This window comes from Triticum dicoccoides, chromosome 7A (genome assembly GCF_002162155.2).
Source record: "Triticum dicoccoides isolate Atlit2015 ecotype Zavitan chromosome 7A, WEW_v2.0, whole genome shotgun sequence".
In the NCBI taxonomy this organism is placed as follows: Eukaryota; Viridiplantae; Streptophyta; class Magnoliopsida; order Poales; family Poaceae; genus Triticum; species Triticum dicoccoides.
In genome coordinates this window covers 468162079-468187211 of record NC_041392.1, presented here as the reverse complement: position 1 = coordinate 468187211, position 25133 = coordinate 468162079, and the positions used below count along the sequence as shown (strand labels likewise).

General features: G+C 52.1%; 2 protein-coding genes across 2 annotated transcripts; both read left to right on the top strand.

Moving 5' to 3' along the window:
• Nucleotides 1-249: 249 nt before the first annotated feature.
• Nucleotides 250-2662, top strand: LOC119328114 (fructokinase-2). Its single transcript, XM_037601146.1, has 3 exons — nt 250-578; nt 1490-2152; nt 2264-2662. Exons 1-3 carry the CDS (start codon nt 363-365, stop codon nt 2396-2398), a joined length of 1014 nt encoding a protein of 337 aa, XP_037457043.1. The 5' UTR covers nt 250-362; the 3' UTR covers nt 2399-2662.
• Nucleotides 2663-4835: 2173 nt separating this feature from the next.
• Nucleotides 4836-24891, top strand: LOC119333551 (AAA-ATPase At3g28610-like). Its single transcript, XM_037606410.1, has 4 exons — nt 4836-5400; nt 11689-11722; nt 23479-23855; nt 24241-24891. Exons 1-4 carry the CDS (start codon nt 4837-4839, stop codon nt 24889-24891), a joined length of 1626 nt encoding a protein of 541 aa, XP_037462307.1. The 5' UTR covers nt 4836.
• Nucleotides 24892-25133: the final 242 nt, after the last annotated feature.

The window sequence follows — 25133 nt, the reverse complement described above, 5'->3', positions numbered from 1 at the left end:
GACCCCAAAACCCGTTCAAAGATGGGTCCGGCCTGCCATCGGGCCCACACGTCGGTGGCCGAAGCACGCAGCGGCTAGATTAGCGGAGCCCGACGATTATCCACAACCCGAACACGGGCGGGGATCAGAGCTGTAACGGGAGACGGATAAGTCAGATAATTACTACGAGTATAACTCCTAATCACCGGCCCCCTCGGCCAAGCCAAAGAGCCTCGCCCTCGCCCTCGCCCCTTTATAAGCCCGCCCGCCTCGCGCCTCCAAACCCACCCACCACTAGCAGCTTTCCTCACGAGCTCGACCGATCGATCGAATCCTTCCGTCGCGTTCGCGTTTCCGTTTCGTGCGTTTAGACCAAGCTTCCAATGGCTCCTCTCGGTGACGCTGTTGCCCCCGCGGCGGCCGCCGCCGCCCCTGGCCTCGTCGTCTCTTTCGGCGAGATGCTGATCGACTTCGTGCCTGACGTTGCCGGCGTTTCCCTCGCCGAGTCCGGCGGTTTCGTCAAGGCCCCCGGCGGCGCCCCCGCCAACGTCGCCTGCGCCATCTCCAAGCTCGGCGGCTCCTCCGCCTTCATCGGAAAGGTACGCACCCGCCGATCGCCGTGTCACTTCTCGCTGTCTTTTTCTCTTCCGGCGGTTGGTGGGCTCGGATCTGGTGAGCTCCCGTCCGGATCGGAGGCTGGTGGCGCCGTAGGTGGGCCGTCTCTGTCCGTCCGATCATCGGTGCACGGCGCGGATCGGGCGTTGACTTGCTTAGGATTGTTGGTGGCACCGCAATGCTGCTCTGCAACTTTAACTTTTTTTCGGTCTTGAATATGATCTACTATTTGGGGGTAGGAAATCTTAGTTGTTGCATAGGACTGGAGGCAAAAGTGGTAGCAGCAGCAATTATTATCGCCGGCCAGCCGTGGGAGTGGAAGTGGGTGGCGCGAGACAAACGAGCGCTTTGTCCTCACGTGACCTCACCTCGCTTTTCCCAATATTATAATCTCGTTTGCATCGTCAATTTTTTTCTCGACAAATAAATTAATTAATTGTTGACAACTTTGATATTGAATCAGTCGCGCTCTTAGGCTCCATCGATAATTTTTGGCATTAGAATTGTTGAATTGGATAGAATAAAAATAGATGCTTTGGCCCCGTCTGTGTTGGGTAGCCGCTCGATGATGCCCATGCCTTTGTTGGTCTTTCGGATCACGTGTAGTTTAACATAATCCCACTTGCACGCTTCCACTGTTTATACCCCATGAGCCATGGTGGGTCCCTGCTGACTCGGATCTGGCTACTGTTGTTACCAGCATCTCAGGTCATTGATCCGTCCAAATCTAACATTAATCCACTCTGACACAAGAAGCATCCTTCTTAGTACATTATTTTTCAAAGATTAATGCATTATTTTTTATTAACATTTGGTTATTTTCATTCGGTCGGCGCAACAGTATATTGATTTATCTTTAAATTCTTACTATATCGAACGGTTTTGTGTTTTGTAGTTTGGCGACGACGAGTTCGGCCACATGCTGGTGGAGATCCTAAAGCAGAACGGCGTGAACGCCGAGGGCTGCCTGTTCGACCAGCACGCGCGCACCGCGCTGGCCTTCGTCACGCTCAAGTCCAACGGCGAGCGCGAGTTCATGTTCTACCGCAACCCGTCGGCCGACATGCTGCTCACCGAGGCCGAGCTCAACCTGGACCTGATCCGCCGCGCCCGCATCTTCCACTACGGCTCCATCTCGCTCATCACCGAGCCCTGCCGCTCGGCCCACGTCGCCGCCATGCGTGCTGCCAAGTCGGCCGGCATCCTTTGCTCGTACGACCCCAACGTGCGCCTGCCGCTCTGGCCCTCTGCGCAGGCCGCCCGCGACGGCATCATGAGCATCTGGAAGGAGGCTGACTTCATCAAGGTGAGCGACGAGGAGGTGGCCTTCCTCACCCAGGGCGACGCCACTGACGAGAAGAACGTGCTCTCCCTCTGGTTCGAGGGCCTCAAGCTGCTCATCGTCACCGACGGTGAGAAGGGGTGCAGGTACTTCACCAAGGACTTCAAGGGCTCGGTGCCCGGCTACTCTGTCAACACCGTGGACACCACCGGCGCCGGCGACGCCTTCGTCGGCTCCCTCCTCGTCAGCGTCTCCAAGGACGACTCCATCTTCTACGTAAGAAACTAAGTCAATCACCGATACAAGAAGAATTATCAATCAGCTGACTCAACTCCATTATGATGAATATATGTTGCTAATGATGGTGTTTTCTTTCTGATTGGACAGAATGAGGCCAAGCTGAGGGAGGTGCTGCAGTTCTCGAACGCTTGCGGCGCCATCTGCACCACCAAGAAGGGAGCCATCCCGGCGCTGCCCACCACCGCCACCACCCTGGAGCTCATCAGCAAGGGCAGCAACTAGATACTCATTGTGTCGCGCCATCGGGGTTGAATCTTAGGAGTTTTAGCTGCACTTTTATTATTATTATTAGGGATGAATTGAGTTTAGTTCGTGAGTCAAGTGTGTGTGACCTCGTGGGCGCTTAATAAAAAGCAAGCATGTGTGGTGATTTTTGGTTGCGGTCTTTGTGTAAGGAGGCTACTGATTGTTGTAGCCTTCACCCAAACTTTATCAGAGTCTTTAATGAATGGACAAGTTCATCAAAATCTTGTTCTGCTAGCTTCAGTTTCTTTCTGACGCGGTCATAAATTTTTGCACCATCAGTGATGTTTTCGTAATTAACAAGAGCCTATTCCGCTTGGCAGTCAGCATCAGCCTAAGTTATGATTTGACTTTATTTTGCTCGGAGCTTTAAGCAGGCTAGTAACATGTGGCTTGGCTTTCATTCTACGTTTTTTCTGAATCAATGTTTTCTTATCTGACAATGTTTTCTGTTGAGCCCAAAGTTTAATCTACATAATTCTGTTGAAACCTACTCAACCTTGCCTCTTTTGCATCGATGCCTCTAAGGCCTATGCGTATAGAAAGAGCAGAGGTAGTACCAGCAGGTCACGTACGTAGCTCGAACCATCCTGACCTGGATCCTCTGTTTTGATCCTAACTGATCTTTCTACAGGATCCGCCCAAATCGTGGGCGCGCCTTGGCACAAAAGAAATGATCTTGCACAGTTTGTCACATCAATCAGTAGGAGATCTCCTTTTACATTTCCATTGCATCCATGCGTCTCAAACTTTCCATGAAATCAATCCTCTCTTTCTTTATAATAACCGGCCGGAGCCCGCAGTGTCATCACTAGAACCAGGTATCAGCACGCAAACCTCTTTTTACCGGTGCAGGGATGTACCGATGCTAAATCCACCCTTAAATTTTTGGAGATTGGTGCATGCTGTCTACATGCATATGAGTATTCTTTTGTATTTTGTTGAACATCATCATGTATGAAACGTCTTGTCAACTCTTGTCGGCACTTTTTGTCAGTATGATGCATGCATGGCTCAGACATACTCTCATCCTCTGGCCCCATAACAAAGGTACCCATTTAAATTTCATTTGACATTTCAACCGTTAATATCTTTTAAACCAAAATTACATATGTGAAATATTTTATATATTTGATCTCCGGGTGTCAAGACCTTTAGAACAAGATCAATTTTGGATAGATTTCAAATACATTTAATTTTCAACATTTCAGTTAACTTATTTCACTCTATATATTCTGTGTGAAACTGCTTATTTCAGTGTTCGAAATTTATTTCACTCTATATATGGAACATATGAAACATGTTATTTCACTCTGTGTGAAACTGCTTATGGCAATCAGATTTAAAAATAACATGTTTCACACATTTCAAAAAGTAGCTATTTTCATAGATCTCACTTAGTTCAAAAATCTAATTTCACTAATTTCATAGATTTTAATTACTGCAGAGAAATATGTGTTTGAATGATATTTTTCATATGAGTGAAATAGTTTTTTAATTGAAATATTATTTTTGTGAAAAATCCTTATTTATTTCTGTATATTGTGAGTGTAATGTGTTTTCTGAAACTAGTGAAATGAGCGGAATCTATCTTTTGTAACGAGTAAAATCACTTTTTGAAACAAGTGAAATATAGTATTTCAATTGACTGAATGTAATGTGTTTTCTGAAATAAGTGAAATTAGCTTCTTGAAACAAGTGAAACAAAGTTTGAAAATATATTTTTTGTGATGTGTGAAATAAGTTTTTTAAACGAGTGGAATATAGTACTTCAAATGAGTGAATCTAATGTGTTCTCTGAAATGAGTGAAGTAAGTTTTTTCAACTGAGTGAAATCAGTTGTTTGAAATAAATGAAATATTAGTTTGAAATAATAAAATCAATTTGTAAATGAGTGAAATTCGTATTTCAAATTAGTGAAATAATTTTTTCGGAATGAGTAAACTCTGTTTATTGAAATGAGTCAAATCGTATTTTTTGTAATGTGAAATTAATTGAAACAGTAAAAATTCAATCTAGCCAAATTGTATCCAAGACCGGTCTTGTTTTAAAGGTCTTATCACCCTGAATTCAAATGTACAAAAAAATTCATTAATGAAAATTTGGTTCATAAGCTGTTAACCATTCAAAATATGATCAGCAAATAAAATGCAACTACTTTGTTTGGGGGGAGAGAACCCATGCGCCGTCCTTTTAATCAGTCATCCACCAAGTCACATCTAAAGCTGCCACACATCTGACATGCACAGATGTATTCCTTTATCTACTGCTTGTATTGCATAGTAAATTATTTTTACTTTATACACAAAAAGCTGGCACGAATCTCAGAGAAAGCAATTGAACGGCAGATTCTCCACCGGTAGCTCCCGGCTCCGGTAAAAAAACTTAGTCGGGTATCACCATCATCATCGTCGTCAATGGGGTCAGCGGGAAGCAGAGGAACGACGAAGCGCTCTGCGGCAGCCAACGCGCTGGTGCAGAACCTCACCAACTCGGCGTGGATGTACCTGGCGCCGGTGGCGTTCGGGGTGGCGAGGAGCCTCTACAACCAGCACCTCCGGCGGCGGCTGGGCCGGCACGTCCCGTCCGTCGACCCCTTCGTCACCGTCGACGTCGTCGCCAGGCTGGGGGACCCGCACCCCTACCACTCCTACCACGACGAGGAGGCCAAGTCGAGCGACGCCTACGCTGAGGTGCTGGCGTACCTGAGCGCCGCGTGCTCGCGGGAGGCGCGCAAGCTCCGCGCCGAGGGCCACGGCTTGGTGCTCGGCCTCCGCGACGGCCAGGAGGTGGCCGACGAGTTCAAGGGCGTCACCGTGTGGTGGTGCGCGGTGCCGCCGTCCCCGGCCGACGCCAGGAGGCGCTGCCGCCTCACGTTCCACGAGTCCCACCGGAGGCTCGTCGTCGACGAGTACCTGCCCCACGTCCGCCGCACCGGACAGGAGCTCCTCTCCGGCAACCGGCCACGCAGGCTCTACTCCATCAAGGAGCTCAACTACCAGTATAGTACATTACAAACTTCTCCTTCAATCATGGTGTCTTGTTTTGAGTTTGGCAGCACTCCACTGATTAATGAGTTGCTTTTCATGGCATATCGATATCGTCGTTCAATTCTGGGAGGGATGATGTAAGAGGCACAGTTGTATCTCAAATATTGGTGGCAATCTCACTCACAGATACAGAATTTGGTAGCGATTACACGAATCAGAAGTAGTTAGGGTTCTGGCGGGGAGGAAGAGGAAAGGGGATCGGGAGTTGGTAGCCGCCTGGTGTCGTCCGCCGTGATCCTCTGGATACCCTAACCAGACCCGGGCGCCAGCTTAAGTACTCCCTTGCTCTTGGGCCACGGGTTCCTCCATTCTGGGCCAACGTAGCGTGGGTTGGGTCTGGAGGGACGTTTGGGCCTTAATGATGAGTTGGCAAGTGGGGTATGCTGGTCAGGGGCGCTAACACCCCCTCCTTCTTCAGAAGAGGCTTGTCCCCAAGCCTTTGCGTGCGAAAACCGAGCTTGGAATGCTTCTTTATCTTCCCAGGTGATACCAACCGCAGGAGTAGACCATTGGACTTGCACTTGCTCCTTCATAGCACCGTTCTTCTCACGCCATCTTGATTGCAGCACCGCAACAGGCACCGCGAGGTCTTCTTCTTGCGGTGGATGTCGTGGTTCTAACTCTGACAGTGATGTAGGGGGGTATGTATGGAGAGGCTAGATCTTAGCTATGGAGGAGTTGTAAGCACACGAGGATTACGAGTTCAGACCCTTCTCGGAGGAAGTAGCAGCCCTATGTCTCGGTGCCCGGAGGCGGTCGACTGAATTATGTGTGTATGAATAACAGGGGTGCGAACCCTTGATACTGAGGAGGGGGTGGCTTATATAGAGTTCGCCAGGCCCCTCCAGCCCTCAGTAATGCAGGGTTTAAAGTACATTAAGATTGAGGGTTACTGGTAACGCCCCTAATAAAGTGCTATGATGACCATAAAAGCTACTTAATGACCGACCGTTTGCGTGCAGGGCGACTTTAGATCTCCTGGCAGTCGAGTGGTTGGATCTTGGTCGAGTGATTGCTTCGTGGTCGAGTGTCTTGAATCCGTCGAGTGGGATACCTCCAAGTCGATTGAAAGGTGACTTCTTCTAGGGATGTCCTTGGGTAGGGTACTTAGGAGAGGTCCATGCCCCTACCCTAGGCACATAGCTTCATCATTAGCCCCCGAATGGATCGAGGTTCAAGTGGGGAAGGAGTTGGGGATCTTTCCGACTGGTTCTTCATGTTATATGGACGTCTTGTTTTGGATCAGTTGTCACGGATGACGTCGTCAACTTCTTTCAATCGCCTTGATCCATTCTTGGCCTCTTGTCGAGTGAATTTATTTACTTGTGAAGTTCTGAGTGACGGTGTGAAAGGGATCTTCTGTTTGACGAGTTGTTCTGCAGCCCGCGGATTTTGCGGGATTTGAATTTCGAGAAGCGCGCGGGACGGGGGCGGCCGCAGTAATTGGATGGGATAGGACGGAAGCTCCTCGATCCCCGTGCCACCTTTTTCGCCATGTACCGCGCGCGCGCCTGTTGCGGGATTTGACGGGATTGCCTGGGCCTACCAGTAAGCCACTCGGAAGCGACCTCTTATAAGCTGCCGGCTCGGGACCCCCGAACAGTGCGCCTTCACTTTTCCCCCTTCCTTCACAAGATCCTCCGCCACCTCCACTCTCACCTTGGTGCCGTAGGTCTGTTCGAGCTTCGCCGGCGACGATGGTGAAGGAGAAAACGTCGGCTCTGGAGCGCGCGAAGAAGGCAGCGGTGCAGGGGAAGGGGAAGAAGTCCGCTCGGGGCGGATCTTCCTCGAGGACTGCTCTGCCCAAGGATTGGATCCAGGGCGACTGGATGCCATCGGTGATTCGGCAGGATGATCTCGATGATCTGGTCGAGGGGGGATTCATTCCCCACGAATCTGCGCGTCTCCCGGGGAAAGAAGTCGAACCCCAGCCTCTTGATGGTGAGTGCGTACTCCTCGCCACCCATATCGACCGTGGATTCTCTCTGCCTCCTCATCCTTTTTTCCGGAGCTTCTTGAACTTCTTCGGAGCACAGCTCCATCACTTCACTCCCAATTCTATTGTGTATCTTGCTGCTTTCGTTTTCTTGTGTGAAAACTTCTTGGGTTGCCGCCCCCATTGGGGACTCTTCAAGCACATCTTCACTTGCCGCTCTCAGTCGGTCAAGAAGGCCAAGTCGAGTGACGAACGGACGCAGGTGATCCAGCTGTGCGGGGGCCTGGCGATCCAGATGAGGGGAAAAAGTTCCTTTCCGTCTATCACTTTTCCTGAGTCAGTCCGTGGGTGGCAGGAGACTTGGTTTTACTATAAAGACCAGGTGACCCCAGGACAGTCGACTGGGCTTCCCCCTTTTTCTTTAAATCAAGCACAAAAACCTGCCTCTCTGAAAGTGACGCCGGAGGAAAAGGCGCAAGTCAAGGTGCTGGTCGGTCGAGTGGTTCAGCTTGTCCGCGAGGGTGTGACTGGCATGGACTTGTTGGAAGTCTTCATTCGGAGGCGCATCCAACCGCTTCAGGCTCGTGACCACCCGATGTGGCTGTACTCGGGTCTCGAAGACACCACTTGGATTCACCCAGAGGTCACTGACGAGATGTTGGAAGGGTGGCTGTCGAGTATCACAGGGAACAAGGGCAACCCCCGAGGAGCCAGGAGGATTCCTCCACTCGACCAAACATACGAAGTGGACAAGGTCCGACCTTGCGTTTCCGACTGTGATCTTGCTTTCTTTATTTGTTCTCTTTGGATCAGTCGATTGACTTTTGTCTTGTTTGCTGTCCTCTAGGCCACTACTGAGATGTACTCGACACCCAATGGAGCACAGGAGCAGGCCGAGGAAGGAGAGGCGAGCGGAGGCGAAAGTGAAGACGAGAGAGAAGAGTGGGAATCTGACGGCGAAGGAGAGGGGAATGACGACGACGACTCCAGTGAAGAGGAGGAGGAAGAAGTCGAACCTCCTCGCTCGGAACGGCGATCCAAGCTTACACACGACCCTGCGCGGGAACGTGGTAAGGCGACTGTCCCTGTTGGGTAGTCGTCGAAGCGCTCTCGGACCTCATCTCCAGCGCCGACAGAAAAAGCTCCCAAGCACCCACGCGCGACGCCGTCCAAGCCGCCCAAGGCTCTGCCCAAGATGAAGATGACTGTCCCCACCATTTCTGGATAATAGTAGAATTTGTTTTCCTTTGTTGAACGTGACGGACTCTTGGTCGACTCGTTGAATAAGCTGACTGACTTTCGAAACTTGCAGTGCTGCTACCTCGGAGATCTCCGCCAAGGACGATGATCAGGAGATGGAAGACACTGTTACCTCCAACCCCGGTACGATTACCGATGCTCTGCTTTTAGTCGACTGACGATTTCTTATAATTCCGGTCGATTGGATTTTTCTTGTAGCTCCTTCTCATGTCATTGACCTCCCTGATGATGACGACGAAGTGCCGCTGAGGGCGCGAAGGAACAGGAGGGCGCCGGCTGGCAAGACCCCACAAAGCACTCCGGCGCCTGAGGCCATAGTCCGGGAGGGTGGTGATACCACTCGGGCTTCTGTGACCTTCGCTGAACCTCTGACGAGTGTCCGGCCTTCGACGTCGACTGCAAATCCGCCTTTGCTTTTTGCCACACACCACGTCCCTGAGGACCAAGTGGGTGCCGCTAAAGAGGCTATACGCCAGGCGGGGATCATGATGGAGCAAGTGAAGGTGGTTCGGGAAGCCAGCCAAGCAGCTTATGACGCGAATTCGGCTCTTCAGAGCAACGTCCAGGTCAGTCGATTCACCGCTTGTTCTGTTAGGATATGCTATCTGAAGGATCTCTTTTTTGAAGATCTTTATATATGTACACCCACTGGGTGTGTCTATTAATCTTTTTGACGAGTGGGGGCACGCTAAGTGCACCCACTGGGTGTAGTCCCCGAGACTACAGTGGACTGCTGGCAGTCGACTGTAGTCTTTATATTGTGTTGCTTTAGTTGAACTTCTTCACTCGGTCTGGTCAGGCCATGTCGGATGGAACTGTACACGGTCGACTGCGGGCAGTCAATTTTTTTTTGGTCGAACCAGTGGGGGCACGCTGAGTGCATCCACTGGGTGTAGTCCCCGAGACTACTGTCGAATGTTTTTGATTTGGCTGTAGTCTTAGAAACGCCATCATTGTCTCTTGGTTACTCGGAAGCAACTTATCTTGGATGTCTGTCGACTGATTTTTTTGCAGAAATCCTGCGAACTTGTGGCTCGCTACACTGAGTTGGAGAACAAACAGATCCAGCTGAACCTTGACTTGAAGCTTGCTTAGGAGAACTTGCAGAAGGCGAGGGATGAAGCAAAAGGTATGGCTGGTGAGCTTTTGTCGACTGTCCTTTCTTTCTGGCCGTCCTCGATGTTGATCTCATTTGCTGTTTCACGGACAAAATGGAGGAGGCTCTGAAGAAGAAGGATCAAGACCTTGACGAAGCGCAGAAGGAGGCCCTGAACAAAATGAAGCTTGCTGAAGAAAAACTGGCTTCAGTCGGTACTCTTGAAAAGGAAAACTCCAGGATGAAAACTGCTCTCGACGTGGCTAATCAAGAGGTCAGCCGTCTAAAGAATGGCAATATAGCTCTCAATGACAAGGCGAGTGAACTGGCGGGGAAGAGGAACGATCTGGAGGCTTATCTCGGTGGACTCGCCAAGAAGTTGTTCGTCATGCTCGAGGGTAATTACTCCGGCCCGACTGACTTGCAGTTACCAAACCTGCGTAGAGCCACTGACTTATCCTTGAATTGTGTTTACAGAATTCTGCCAGAACTTCGAAGAGGAGACCAGTCGAGTGGAGACAGACTTGGACCCCATCAATTCTCCAGTGAAGGACGAGGCTGCTATGAACGTGCTCCGACTGGAATCTCGTGTTGCCGGCGTTGTTGACTATCTTGCTCGGTTGAAGGTTGCGATGTCGCGGATCGACACGTCGCTCTGGCCTAGGACGACGCTTCAGAATGACCTCGAGTCCCTGATGGCTCGACAAAATGAAGTCCCAGGTCGAGTGGCGGAATGGAAGAAATCTTCTGCTAGATGTGGTGCTGACGTCGCTCTATCTCTGGTCCGCGTCCACTGCAAGGAGGCGCGAGAAGAAAAGTTGGCCGCCATCCAAGTTGCCAATACCAGGAAGCACAACTTTCAAGACTTCATGGAGACTTTCTTTGCTGCTGCCACTCCCATTGCAGACGGGATCGACTTGGACGAGTTCGTCGCCCCTTCCAGTCCTCCACCTGAGGAATAAAAACTTTTATGCTTCACTTTAAATTTGCCTCGGAATGCCGAGTGGATTTTGTAACCGTTAAACTCTGTCGAGATGGAGGCTCGAGTACTTTGATCTACAGTCTAGGACCTTTGGATCTTATCTGAACTTGATTTATCGTTGAATATCTTCATGAATTATCTGTCGAGGGGAACTTGTTCTTCACTCGAAATAACTTTGTATTTGTGGTGCAGCTCCGAAGGAGAAGGTAGCAGTCGATTTGCACCTCGTCGTCCTTGCGGATTGGGATGTGTTCTGTACTTAGGCGAGCACTGGGCTGTAGCTAAGGCCCCGAGTGGAAGGTCTGCTCTCCACTCGGTAGGATTTTAAAAACTTAGGCGAGTACTGGACTGCAGCTAAGCCCCCGAGTGGGAGGTCTGCTCTCCACTCGGTAGGATTTTTTCAAACTTAGGCGAGTACTGGACTGCAGCTAAGCCCCGAGTGGGAGGTCTGCTCTCCACTCGGTAGGATTTTTTCAAACTTAGGCGAGTACTGGACTGCAGCTAAGCCCCCGAGTGGGAGGTCTGCTCTCCACTCGGTAGGATTTTTTCAAACTTAGGCGAGTACTGGACTGCAGCTAAGCCCCCGAGTGGGAGGTCTGCTCTCCACTCGGTAGGATTTTTCAAACTTAGGCGAGCACTGGGCTGTAGCTAAGCCCCCGAGTGGGAGGTCTGCTCTCCACTCGGTAGGATTTTTTCAAACTTAGGCGAGTACTGGACTGCAGCTAAGCCCCCGAGTGGGAGGTCTGCTCTCCACTCGGTAGGATTTTTTCAAACTTAGGCGAGTACTGGACTGCAGCTAAGCCCCTGAGTGGGAAACACTTAGGCGAGCACTGGGCTGCAGCTAAGCCTCCGAGTGGGAGTCTGGCTCACCACTCGATAGGATTTTTTTTACAAACTTAGGCGAAACGGATTCGCAGCTAAGCCACCCACTGGGGGATTTCACACGCAAACAAAAGTGACAACAATTATAGGAAAAATTGTAACACTCTTGTCTTTGATAAATAGACTATAGAAGTTTTTCTTATTACATCTCATCCGAGTGAGAATTCAAGTGTAAAAGGGGCGGAGCAGTTCTGCATTCCAAGCTCGTGGCTCATCGATCTGGCGATCGACATTGTAAAGGTGATACGCTCCATTGTGGAGGACTCTGGTGACGACGAAGGGACCTTCCCAAGTAGGAGCGAGCTTGTGTGGTTTCTGTTGATCCACCCGGAGGACCAAATCTCCTTCTTGGAAGGCTCGACTCTTCACATTTCTGGCATGGAATCGACGCAAGTCTTGCTGATAAATGGTCGATCGAATCATAGCCATTTCTCTTTCTTCTTCCAGGAGGTCGACTGTGTCTTGCCGGGCTTGTTCTGCTTCATCTTCAGTATAAAGCTCGACTCGGGGTGCATTGTGAAGTAGATCACTCGGCAGGACTGCTTCCGCTCCGTAAACCAGAAAGAACGGAGTTCTTCCAGTCGACCGATTCGGGTGGTCCTCAATCCCCACAGAACTGACGGAAGCTCGTCGACCCAAGCGCCTGCTGCATGCTTGAGATCACGCATCAACCGAGGCTTTAGTCCTTTGAGAATCAGACCATTTGCCCTTTCTGCTTGTCCATTCGACTGGGGGTGGGCGACCGATGCGTAGTCGACTCGTGTGCCTTGAGAGGCGCAAAAAGCTCTGAACTTGTCTGAATCAAAGTTTGTCCCATTGTCGGTGATGATGCTATAGGGGACTCCATATCTGAATGTTAACTCCCTGACGAAACTGATAGCAGTGCAAGCATCAAGATTCTTGATAGGCTTAGCTTCAATCCATTTGGTAAACTTGTCGACTGCTACAAGCACATGTGTGAAACCGCTCCTGCCTGTTCTCAATGGGCCAACCATGTCCAGTCCCCAAACAGCGAAGGGCCAGACGAGCGGAATGGTCTTCAGGGCTGATGCAGGCTTGTGCGACATGTTGGAGTAGAACTGGCACCCTTTACACTTGTCGACTATCTCCTTTGCCATTTCATTCGCTCTTGGCCAGTAAAATCCCGCTCGGTATGCTTTAGCCACAATGGTCCGAGAGGACGCATGATGACCACAGGTCCCCGAGTGGATATCATCAAGGATTATCTGACCTTCTTCTGGTGTTATACACTTCTGACCGACTCCAGTCGCGCTTTCTCTATACAACTGTCCCTTTATGACTGTAAAGGCCTTGGATCGACGGACGATCTGTCGAGCCTCTTCTTCGTCCTCCGGGAGTTCTTTCCTTAGGATGTACGCGATGTACGGTTCTGTCCAAACGGGAGTGATAACCAACACTTCCATGATCAGATCGACCATAGCTGGAATTTCAACTTCAGTCAGATCTGTGGCACTCTTTGGCTGCGGGGCTTCATCTGTAAAAGGATCTTCTTGGACTGATGGTGAGTGGATGTGTTCCAAAAACACATTGCTGGGGATGGCTTCTCTCTTGGAGCCTATCTTTGCCAAATCATCAGCCGCTTGATTTTTCAGTTGGGGGATGTGATGAAGCTCTAACCCCTCGAATTTCTTCTCTAACTTTCTCACTGCATTGCAATAACCAGTCATAGCTGGACTTCTGACGTCCCACTCCTTCATCACCTGATTAACCACCAAATCTGAGTCGCCATAGACCATGAGGCGACGGACACCGAGTGATATGGCCATGCGCAACCCATACAAAAGTGCTTCATATTCTGCTTCGTTATTGGAGGAATCGAAGTGAATCTAGAGAACATATCTGAGCTTATCTCCTCGGGGGGAAACCAATACTACCCCAGCACCGGAACCATTCAGCATCTTAGATCCATCGAAGAACATGGTCCAGTGCTCCGAGTGAACTTGAGTCGGAAGTTGCTGTTCGATCCACTCGGCGACGAAATCTGCAATTGCTTGGGACTTGATAGCTTTTTTTGCCTCAAACTTGATATCTAGGGGAAGAAGTTCAATCGCACATTTGGCCACTCGACCAGTTGCATCTCTGTTGTGCAAAATCTCTGATAGTGGAGCGTCGCTGACGACTGTAATGGAATGATCAGAGAAGTAATGTGCAACCTTCTTCGTGGTCATATAAATCCCATATACAAGCTTCTGGTAATGAGGATATCTTTACTTTGAAGGGGTCAAAACTTCAGAAACATAATATACTGGGCGCTGAACTTTGAAGGCCTTTCCTTCTTCTTCCCGCTCGACCGTAAGTACTGTACTGACAACTTGTCCTGTGGCTGCAATGTAAATCAGCAAAGGCTCCTTGCTGATTGGGGCAGCAAGCACCGGCTGGGTGGAGAGTAGAGCTTTGAGCTCTGTAAACGCTGCATCAGCTTCTGGAGTCCACTCGAACTTGTCGGACTTCTTCATCAGTCGGTAAAGAGGCAATGCCTTTTCACCGAGGCGAGACATGAATCGACTTAAAGGGGCCAAGCATCCTGTAAGCTTCTGGACGTCATGCACACGCACAGGACGTTTCATCCGGAGTATAGTACCAATTTTTTCAGGATTGGCGTCGATTCCCCGTTCGGAAACGAGAAAACCGAGTAACTTCCCACCTGGAACTCCGAATGTGCACTTTGACAGATTGAGCTTGATATCATACCTCTTGAGGTTGGCAAAGGTTTCAGCAAGGTCAGTCAGCAGGTCAGAACCCTTCCGTGACTTGACCACAATATCGTCCATGTATGCCTCCACATTCCGACTGATTTGAGTGAGCAAACACTTCTGAATCATCCTCATGAACATGGCTCCGGCATTCTTGAGGCCGAACGACATGGTGACATAACAGAAGCACCCGAATGGAGTGATGAAAGCTGTTTTGATCTCGTCGGGCCCGTACAGACGGATCTGATGGTACCCGGAATAGGCGTCTAGAAAAGACAAACGCTCACATCCTGCAGTCGAGTCGACTATCTGGTCGATGCGGGGGAGAGGAAAATGATCTTTCGGGCAGGCCCGATTGATATGCTTGAAATCAATGCACATGCGAAGTGACTTGTCCTTCTTGGGGACCATGACAACATTGGCGAGCCACTCGGAGTGGTAAATTTCTCGGATGAACTCCGCTGCTAAGAGCCGAGCCACCTCCTCGCCAATGGCCTTCCTCTTCTGGACGGCGGACCGTCGAAGATGTTCTTTCACAGGTTTAAATTTTGGGTCGACTCGTAGACGGTGCTCAGCCAGCCCCCTGGGAACTCCAGGCATGTCAGCAGGCTTCCATGCGAAGATGTCCCAGTTCTCACGGAGGAACTGGATGAGTGCTTCTTCCTATTTGGAGTCGACCGTCGTTGAAATGTGAGTCGGAGCAGCATTTGGATCGTCGGGTGAATGTGAACTGCCTTCGTTTCACCGGACGACTGAAAAGCTGATTCTGAAGCAGGCTTCTTAGCTCATAGCAACTCACTCGGATCTGCAGTCTTCTGATACTCTTGCAGCTCGACCACTGCCATCTGAGCGTCAGCAATCTTTGAGCCTTTCTGAAAACATTCTTCTGCTTTCTTCCGATTTCCTGTAACAGTGATCACACCTTTGGGACCAGGCATCTTCAATTTGAGATACACATAACATGGTCGAGCCATGAAGCGTGCATAAGCTGGCCTGCCCAAAATAGCGTGATAAGCACTTTGGAAACCCACAACTTCGAATGTCAACTTTTCCTTGCGGTAATTCTTGGAATCACCGAAAACCACGTCAAGAGCAATTTGGCCGAGTGACTCGACTTTCTTCCCAGGAATGACTCCATGGAAACTCATGTGGCTGGCACTGAGTCTGGACATCGGGATGCCCATCCCCTTCGATGTCTCAGCGTATAATATGTTCAAACCACTGCCACCATCCATCAGGACTTTGGTCAGTCGGGTGCCTTCAACAACTGGGTCGACCACCAAAGCTTGCCTCCCAGGGGTTGCAATGTGTGTTGGGTGGTCAGACTGGTCGAATGTTATGGCAGTCTGAGACCATTTCAGGTAACTAGGTGTCGCCGGAGCGAGCATATTCACCTCTCGATTAATAACTTTCAGTCGACTTTTGCTCTCAACATCAGCAAAAATCATCAGGGTGGAATTGACTTGAGGGTATCCGTCATCACTGTCCTCTTTGTCCTTGACTTGTCTGACTCCTTTTCCTTTCCCTTGGGCTGCTTGCCCTGGAACTGCTGGATCAAGAGTCGACACTGCCGAGTGGTATGTTTCACGTAAATAAAATTACCCTCTTCATCTTTCTTCGTGTGGACGAGACACGGTAAGTCCAACACATCATTCCCTCCTGGTCTTTAACCTTTTGGGGGTTCCAAGGCCCCTTAGGTTTCCCTTTAGACTTTCCTTGGGCCAAAGCTAAAGCTTCCCCGGGAGCCGCTGGCTCGGCCTTCCGCTTCTGCTTCCAATTGGAATTGCCTCCGGTTTCTTGGGCGACTGACTTGAGCTTGCCACTTCTGAGTCGATCCTCGTCTTCACCATTAGCGTACTTGGTGGCAATCTCCATCATCCGATTCAGGGACATGTCTCCGGTTCGACCGGATTTCAAATTTAGCTCTCTGTACTTGACGCCTTCCTTGAAGGCACAAACTGCTTGGTGGTCTGGCACATTTTCCACTGAGTGATGTAACGTGATCCATCTCTGGATGTAATCCCTCAAAGTTTCATTCGGCTTCTGCACACAAGACCGCTGTTCCGTCAGTCCTACTGGTCGCTTGCATGTGCCCTCAAATGTGGTGACGAACACTCGGGAGAGATCTTCCCAAGTATAAATGCTGCTAGGTGCTAACTGGTTTAACCACGCTCTGGTCGAGCCTTCCAACATGAGAGGCAGGTGCTTCATGGCCACTTCATCATTGCCGCCGCCAATCTGGACGGCCACTCGGTAGTCCTCAAGCCAAATATCAGGCTTGAACTCGCCAGTGAACTTACTGACTCCAGTCGCCAACCTGAAATTGGGAGGGATCACGGCAGCCCTGATGGCTCTACTAAAGCACTCTGGCCCCGAAACATGTACTCTGCTGCTGGCTGGCGCATCTCTGTCATGGCCTTCTCGGTGAGCCCTGTTCCTGTCGACTAGACCTTGGACGAGGATGGATCTCGCATCAAAGCCTGGCCCTCTGGGGTCGACTGGAATTCTTCGCCCACCACTATGAGGGCGCCTATCATCCTGCTGGCGAGGCACATACGACCCGCTCATTGGGGGAGGTGTGGGCACTCGACGTCGACCGTCACGATCGACTCGGTGATTATACTGCTCATGGTTCCCATACTGGTCACGCCGGTCTCCACGTCCCTCACGCCTCGGGGGCGATCTCGGGCTGTGAGCCGACTGGACCGTGTCTGCAGCAACGGATCTGCTGTGAATTTTGTTCCGCGACTGAGAAACAGCGGAATTCTGATCTCCTGCTGCCCAGAGTAATGCTCTGATCTGCAGCAAGCCTCTGCCAGCCTCCGACTAGGAAGGCTGAATCGACTCCGCTATACGGGCCACAGCTGCTAAATTCTGAACCGGAGTCCGATATACCTGCGGGGGCGGGAAGAGCTGACGTCGACTGGATTCGGGAACCCGTTGTCGCGCCCGCTCGTCGAGTGCTCGCTGGAGGTTCTCCAGTCGAGTGCGCTCAGCCAAGTTTGCCAGGCGCGCGTCCTCCAAGGCGCGAGCTTCGGGGGTTTCTCCAGCGATAGGAGTGTGCAGTGCATCCATGTTTCGGCGGCAAAGTTCTTCTCTCTGCAGCGACGTGAGAGGCTCGGGAAGATACTCCTCATGGGGACGCGATGGGTCGCCTCCTCCTGCGCCTCCGTCGGTGCGGGTAAAACCGGGGGGACTGGGCAGTCCGTCAACCATCAGAACCTCCGCCGCTGGATCGTTGTTGTCGCACTCGGATGCGGTCTCTTCGGAGCCAGTCGACAGGTCGAATAGGCCGTAGAGGGATTCGTCGGGCTCGATCGCTGCGACTTGAGGGATGGCCGACTAACGGGCCATCGCGTGTCTCACCCACCGCTGAAGTCTCGACCGACCGGAGCGCTTGCGCCGGCGGGAAACGGGGAGGGAGGACAGCACAGGAGCCGACTGGTAAGGGGTCGACGGTCGCTGCAGGAGAACGCCGCGGACGCACGCGCGAAAGTGCGTTGCCCCGCGGACAGGGAGTGTGTCCACGTCGAGCGGAGCCTCCTGAAGCCAAGCGGAGTCGTCGGCGATGAACGTGAGCGCGCCGAGACGGATCTCGCGGCCCTCCACCAAAACTCTGTCGAAAACCATGATGATTCGGGTCGGAAAAGATCGCAACTCCTCCAACAAAACGCTAAAACACCGGCGCCAACTGTCGTGGTTCTAACTCTGACAGTGATGTAGGGGGGTATGTATGGAGAAGCTAGATCTTAGCTATGGAGGAGTTGTAAGCACACGAGGATTACGAGTTCAGGCCCTTCTCGGAGGAAGTAACAGCCCTACGTCTCGGTGCCCGGAGGCGGTCGACTGAATTATGTGTGTATGAATAACAGGGGTGCGAACCCTTGATACTGAGGAGGGGGGTGGCTTATATAGAGTTCGCCAGGCCCCTCCAGCCCTCAGTAATGCAGGGTTTAAAGTACATTAAGATTGGGGGTTACTGGTAACGCCCCTAATAAAGTGCTATGATGACCATAAAAGCTACTTAATGACCGACCATTTGCGTGCAGGGCAACTTTAGATCTCCTGGCAGTCGAGTGGTTGGATCTTGGTCGAGTGATTGCTTTGTGGTCGAGTGTCTTGAATCCGTCGAGTAGGATACCTCCAAGTCGATTGGAAGGTGACTTCTTCTAGGGATGTCCTTGGGTAGGGTACTTAGGACAGGTCCATGCCCCTACCCTAGGTACATAGCTTCATCAGTGGAAGCGTAGTGGATGCCGTTGTGCCCGGTAGAAGAGCTTGTCGGAGCTGGAGACGTGGAAAACTGGATGCACTGTAGCCTGAGGGGGAAGCTTGAGTTCGTAGGCGACATCGTTGATCTTGGCGATGATCGGAAAAGGCACGTAGAACTTGTACGACAGTTTGTGATTTGCCCTTGGTGCCACCGACGTCTGGATGTACGGCTAAAGCTTGAGGAAAACTTGATCGCCCACTTGGAACTGCCTGAACGAGCGCTTTTTGTCAGCCTGGTCCTTCATTAGTTGACGTGCTCGGTGTAGTTGTTGTTGGATAACCCCTTGCATGACGGTTCGCTCCTCGAGCCAAGCTTGCAGTGTCAGTACTGTGCATGATGTAGTAGCTGTAATCCCCCAATGCCTTGGTTCACGTCCAAACATGGCCTTGAACGGGGTCATGCCGATCGCCGAGTGGTGTGAGGTATTGTACCAGAACTGCGCCAGTGGTATCCAGAAGCTCCAGCGTTTTGGACACGCTTGGACGAAGCACCGCAAGTACGTCTCGATGCATTGATTCACCCTCTCGGTCTGGCCGTCCGTCTGTGGATGATTTGCCGTGCTCATGCGCAGTTCCGTGCCTGCATACTTGAACAGCTCTTGCCAAAAATGGCTAGTGAAAACTGGATCGCGATCAGATACAATTGCACCAAGGAACCCGTGCAGTTTGTAGAGCTGATGCATGTAAACCAAGGCCACTTTGGAAGCAGTGTAAGGATGCGCTAGGGGCAGAAAATGAGCGAACCTGGTCCGTTTGTCCACCACTACCAGAAGGCAATTGAATTGTCCCGACTGCGGCAAACCATCCACGAAGTCCATGGTGATCAAGTCCCATGATTTTTGAGGAATAGGCAGCGGCATGAGCAGGCCCGGAGATGCACTACGGTCGGGTTTGGCCTGTTGACACACTTGACAGCAGCGCACATATTGCAAGATATGCGCTTTCATCTTTGGCCAGGCAAAATGCCTTCTGATGCGTCGGTAGGTCACCGAAAAACCTGAGTGCCCCCCCCCCATAGCACTGTCATGGAATGCTGATATGATGCGTTGTTGCATTTTTGTCGATCCTCCCAGCCATATTATGGCATGGAAACGCAGGAACCCCTGCTTCAGGGTGAATCGCCCCTTGGGATCCTCGCGGATGGCGAGCTGCTCGAGGAGATGTTGAGCTTGAGGGTTGCTGTTGTAGCTGTTGATGATGTCATCAAGCCAGGCAGGTTGACAGGAACTGACCGAGTGCAGAATCTCCATGGTGTTGGCCCGCGACAGAGCATCCGCTGCGGTGTTGTCGCTTCCTTTCTTGTAACGGATCGAGAACCGCAGCCCCAATAGTTTTGTGAATGCTTTTTGCTGCCAAGGTGTAGTGAGGCGCTGCTCATTGAGATGAACCAGGCTGCGTTGATCAGTTGAGATGACGAATTCATCATGTTGGAGGTACGGTCGCCATTGGTCTACTGCCACAATTACTGCTAGGTACTCCTTTTCATATGTGGATAGGCCTTGGTACCGCGGGCTCAGCGCTTTGCTCATGTAAGCAATCGGATGACCACCTTGCTGAAGAACCGCTCCGATCCCTTTGTTGCTGGCATCTGTCTCGACGACGAAGGTCTTAGAGAAGTCTGGAAGGGCAAGTATAGGGGCTTCGACCAACTGTTTCTTGAGCACTTGGAAAGCTGTCTCTGTTGCTGAGGTCCATAAAAATGGCACCCCCTTCTTGAGAAGGTTGAATAGCGGTCGGGCTATGATTCCAAAGTTCTTGACGAAGCGACGGTAATAGCCAGCCATCCCCAGGAAACTGCGAACTTCCTTGACACAGGTTGGTGCTGTCCATTGTGCCACCGCCCTGATTTTTGTTGGCTCGGTAGCGACCCCCTGTTCGCTGATGACGTGCCCCAGGTATGAGAGCTTCTGTTGACCGAATGCACACTTGGAGAACTTGGCCTTCCACTGATCTCTGCGTAACAGCGTGAGCACTCGTCTCAGATCCCGCACGTGGTCCTTGAGTGTCTTGCTGAAGACCAGTATGTCGTCGAAGAAGACGAGAACGCACACACGCAGGAGGGGGTGGAACGTGGTGTTCATGGCTCCCAAAAACGTGGGTGGTCCTCCCGTCAACCCAAAGGATACCACTCTGAATTCATAATGCCCGGAGTGTGTCTGAAACGCCGTCTTGAACTCCTCCCCTTCGACGAGACGAATCTGATGATAACCAGCGCACAAATCCAGTTTGGAGAACCATGCCGCGCCGTGCAGTTCGTCTAGGAGCTCTTCAATCACCGAGACTGGGTACTTGCTGACACATGTGATGGCGTTGAGCTATCGATAGTCGATACAAAGTCGCCGCGTTCCATCTTTCTTCTTGACGAGAATAGCTGGGGAAGAAAAAGGACTGTTGCTGCGTTGGATGACGCCTGTGCGGAGTAGTTCTGCCACTTGCCTCTCGATCTCATCCTTGTGGTCCGGCTTGTGACGATAAGGTCTGATGCTAAATGGCTGAGCTCCAGGGATTAGCGGAATGCGATGATCACACGCACGCCGCGGGGGTAGACCCACTGGCTCCTTGAAAACGTCATCGCACTCATTCAGAACTTGCTGTGTGCAGGCTGGAGGCGGTGAACTAGTGTCCCCTTCTGGCGCAATCTCATGTATCAGGGCCATGTGAGTGATGGCACCCTTGCTGCACAAGCTCTGAAGTTGCAATGCGTTGATGACGACACAAGTGGACGACGAGTTGTCGTGGCCGCGGAGGTTGATGACACCACTTGGTGATGGAATAGCGATGAGCTTGGCACGCCAGTCGACTGTCATTGGACTGTGCTCCTTGAGCCAATCCATGCCTAGAATGATGTCGTAGACGCCTAGGTCCAGCACCTTCAGATCGGTGTTGAACTGATGCCCTTGTGAGCACCACGTGCAATTGGGCACACTGGCAGAGCAGATGAGCTCTCCTCCGTCAGCCAAGCGCACCTTGTGTGCCTTCGACAAGGGCTGGATGCCTGCCATACCCTCTGCAAAGCTTTTGTTGATGAATGAAGTTGTACTGCCAGAGTCGACGAGCATTAGCACTTCACGGCCTTGAATCCAAGCACGGAGCTGAAATGCTTTAGATGACACCCCTCCCGTCACAGCCGATCGTGAGATCGCCATGACTGTTTCCTGTTGTTGTTCATCTGCTGGCACACTTTGTTGATCAGTGGCTGTATCGATGCCAAACAGCTCCAGGAATTCCTCAACTACATGGAGTTGGACTGCTGTAGGGCAGGTGTGGTCATGACCCCAGCGCTCGCCACATTTGAAACATAGCCCCCGTGCTCTTCTGTAGTCGCGCAGAGTCTTGACCTTTGCTGCTTCGGCTCGAGCAGCATCGGTGCCACACTGATCGATCGCCCCAGCTTGTGGTGGTGGGCGACCTGGTGGCGAGGGAAGTGGCAACGCCGCGGGCGGACGCGCGTTCACCTCTGGAGGTCGTGGCTGGTAGTGGAACGGCTGCGACAACTCCACGCCTGCTCCGTCAGCCACCTCTTCCTGGAGCAGGGCCAGAGCACAAGTTGTGTCCAAGTCCGATGGCCGCTGCACCATGACCAACGTACGGATGTCCGGCCTTAGCCCTTCCACAAAACGAGTGAGGAAATAGTAGGGGTGAATTGAATCTGAATAAGAACTCAAATGATTTGTAATAGCTCAAATTTCTCAATAAAATCTGCTACTGAGGAAGTTTGCTTAATGGTATAGAACTGACAGATCAGGTTCTGGTGTCTATCCCTCCCAAATCTAGTGCATAACAAGGCAGCAAATGACTCCCAATTAAATGATCCCAGTTTCTTTTGTATGGACTGCAGCCAAATGGCAGCCGGGCCTGAAAAATTCAGCGCCGCCATCGGAACCCAGAAGGATTCGTGGATGCCAAACATGTTAAAGTACTGTTCACACATGGTTCTCCAGAGATTTGGATTTTCTCCTGAGAACTGAGGGAAAGCGATGGATGGGTGCGCCTGTCCCAGTCCTGCTAGCATCTGACTAGCATGTGCAAAAGGTGATGGGAGAGAACTTGGGGACGGGATTTCGAGCTGACCGTTGGTCGGGAGTGGCGGCGGTGTCTGGAATGACACCTCGTCGACCCCCGTTGCAGATGGAATTCGCCGTGGTCAATGGACCCGTGGATTGCGTCCGTCGCGCCTTCAGTGACACGAGTTGTGGTGACGCGAGTCACTAGCGGTGGCGCCATTGGTGCCGGCGCCTGTGTACCCTCGCCGTTGGTGGAGCCGGGACGCTCTTGCTGAAGGGCAGACACCGCCTCGCCCAGATCGACGACGCGCTTCTCCAGATCGGGCCGCCACGACGCCAAATTGTCGAGGCAGGAGCTGACCACTGTCAGGGCCGTCGTGTTGGCCTCCATCGTGGCCGATAGCTTGTCGAGGTAGGATTTGATGGCCGGATCCATGTGCTCCAGTTGCAGGCGCGCTTGACGGAGTCGGCGTGTCTCGATGAAGTGAGCCAGAACGTGCGCGGCGGGAAAGGTGGTGGTGGCGACTGATACCAAGTGTAAGAGGCACAGTTGTATCTCGAATATTGGTGGCAATCTCACTCACAGGTACAGGATTTTGTAGCGATTACATGAATCAGAAGTAGTTAGGGTTCTAGCGGGGAGGAAGAGGAAAGGGGATCGGGAGTTGGTAGCCGCCTGGTGCCGTCCGCCGTGATCCTTTGGATACCCTAACCAGACCCGGGCGCCAGCTTAAGTACTCCCTTGCTCTTGGGCCACGGGTTCCTCCATTCTGGGCCAATGTAGCGTGGGTTGGTACTGGAGGGACGCCTGGGCCTTGATGATGAATTGGCAGGTGGGGTATGCTGGTCAGGGGCGCTAACAGATGAGGTATGGAGCTATGTAGACTTCGACCACCCGGCCACGTTCGAGACCCTGGCCATGAACCCAGCAAAGAAGCGGATGGTCATGGACGACCTGGACGACTTTCGCGACAGCCGGGACTACTACAGCCGCATCGGCAAGGCGTGGAAGCGTGGCTACCTCCTCTACGGGCCGCCGGGCACAGGCAAGTTCTCCATGGTCGCCGCCATGGCCAACCACCTCAACTACGACGTCTACGACGTCGATCTCGCCTCCGTGCACACCAACGGCGACCTCCGCAAGCTCTTCGCCGAGACCACGCGAAGGTCCATCGTCGTCATCGAGGACATCGATCGCTCCCTCGACCACGCCACAACGGAGCCGCAGAGGGAGACGCTAGTTGTTGGAACCTCCACTCTCTGGCCCTAACTCGCCTCTCCCTCCCACTCTGCTCGCTCACTGTTGTCGTGGCTAGCTCACCGGAGAGAAGAAGAAGAAGTTCAGAGAAATTCAGAGAAACGGTGGACACATAGGTTTTCCTGGCGCTCGAACGCCCCCTTTACTCCCTCGAGCACGAACTCGACAGTGTCTTACTGTTACAACGCCGTCAGGTGGCTTTATACCCTGAGCCAGCGCACTGGGCACGCACCCACGCCTTCACTCGCCCCTGATCATCCCCGCACTCTCCGCGCACTGACCTCGCCCGCGCTGCGCCCGACGCCCGCGTCACACGGCCAGCTCCAACGGCTCGCGCCTGACCAGGCCACCTACGGCTTGCCAACAGACGCACACCCACACACCCTGGTGCACGGACACGCCCGTGCACCCAACGCACGCACACACGCACGCCCTAGTCCTCGGACCCGACGCGCCCAGCAAGTCCAGTGCGCGCCCATACCCGCACTCGACATGCCCGGCTCGTACGCCGTGGCTTATTCGCCCTTCACTAGTGACGCTGCCGGGCCTGCTCAGCTTCATGGACGGGCTGTGGTCGGCGCACGGCGGCGAGCGGATCATCGTGGTCACCACCAACTGGTCCCGCGCGCTCGACGATCCGGCGCTGGCCCGGCGGGGGAGGATGGACGTGCACATCGAGATGAGCTACTGCGAGTTTGGGGCGTTCATGACGCTCGCCAAGAACTACCTCGGCGTGGACGCGCACCCTCTCTTCTACGCCGTGGAGGAGCTGCTGCGGGTGGCGGACATGACGCCCGCGGACGTCGCCGAGTGCCTGATGTCGCGCTCCGAGCGCGCCGCCCGCGGCGATGCCGATGCATGCCTCGCGCGCTTGGTTGACGAGCTCAAGAGGAAGGCCGTCGTGGGGAAGACGGCGGTCAAGGAGAAACTTGTATTGTTACCGGGAAAGGAGAGTGAGAATCAGGCGTCTGTGAAAGGAAAAGGCGGGGAAGCCACGGCCGACGGAAAAACTAGCTAGTCGTGCACTCGTGCAAGTTTTGGTACGAGTAAGTCTTGCAAGTGTACAGTTTAAAGTTTAAAAACATTGCTTAGATACACTGTTGAAAATAGAAATACTCCTCTTATTATGTGCCGTTTTCACTATTTATTAGCGTGTCTTTTTCTTTTTCTTGGGGGTATCGTATCTTGTTCTTCAATTACCCATGCGTCTCCGTGCCTACGTGTATGAGTGCGCCACTGCCCACTGAAAACCGACATCGA

Coding starts and splice junctions, on each gene's coding strand:
- LOC119328114 (XM_037601146.1), top strand. CDS start 363: ATGGCTCCTCTCGGTGACGCTGTTGCCCCCGCGGCGGCCGCCGCCGCC. Junction 579..1,489: donor CCTCCGCCTTCATCGGAAAG/GTACGCACCCGC, acceptor TGTGTTTTGTAG/TTTGGCGACGACGAGTTCGG. Junction 2,153..2,263: donor AGGACGACTCCATCTTCTAC/GTAAGAAACTAA, acceptor CTGATTGGACAG/AATGAGGCCAAGCTGAGGGA.
- LOC119333551 (XM_037606410.1), top strand. CDS start 4,837: ATGGGGTCAGCGGGAAGCAGAGGAACGACGAAGCGCTCTGCGGCAGCC. Junction 5,401..11,688: donor GGCCACGCAGGCTCTACTCC/ATCAAGGAGCTC, acceptor GGGATTTCACAC/GCAAACAAAAGTGACAACAA. Junction 11,723..23,478: donor CAACAATTATAGGAAAAATT/GTAACACTCTTG, acceptor GGGCGCTAACAG/ATGAGGTATGGAGCTATGTA.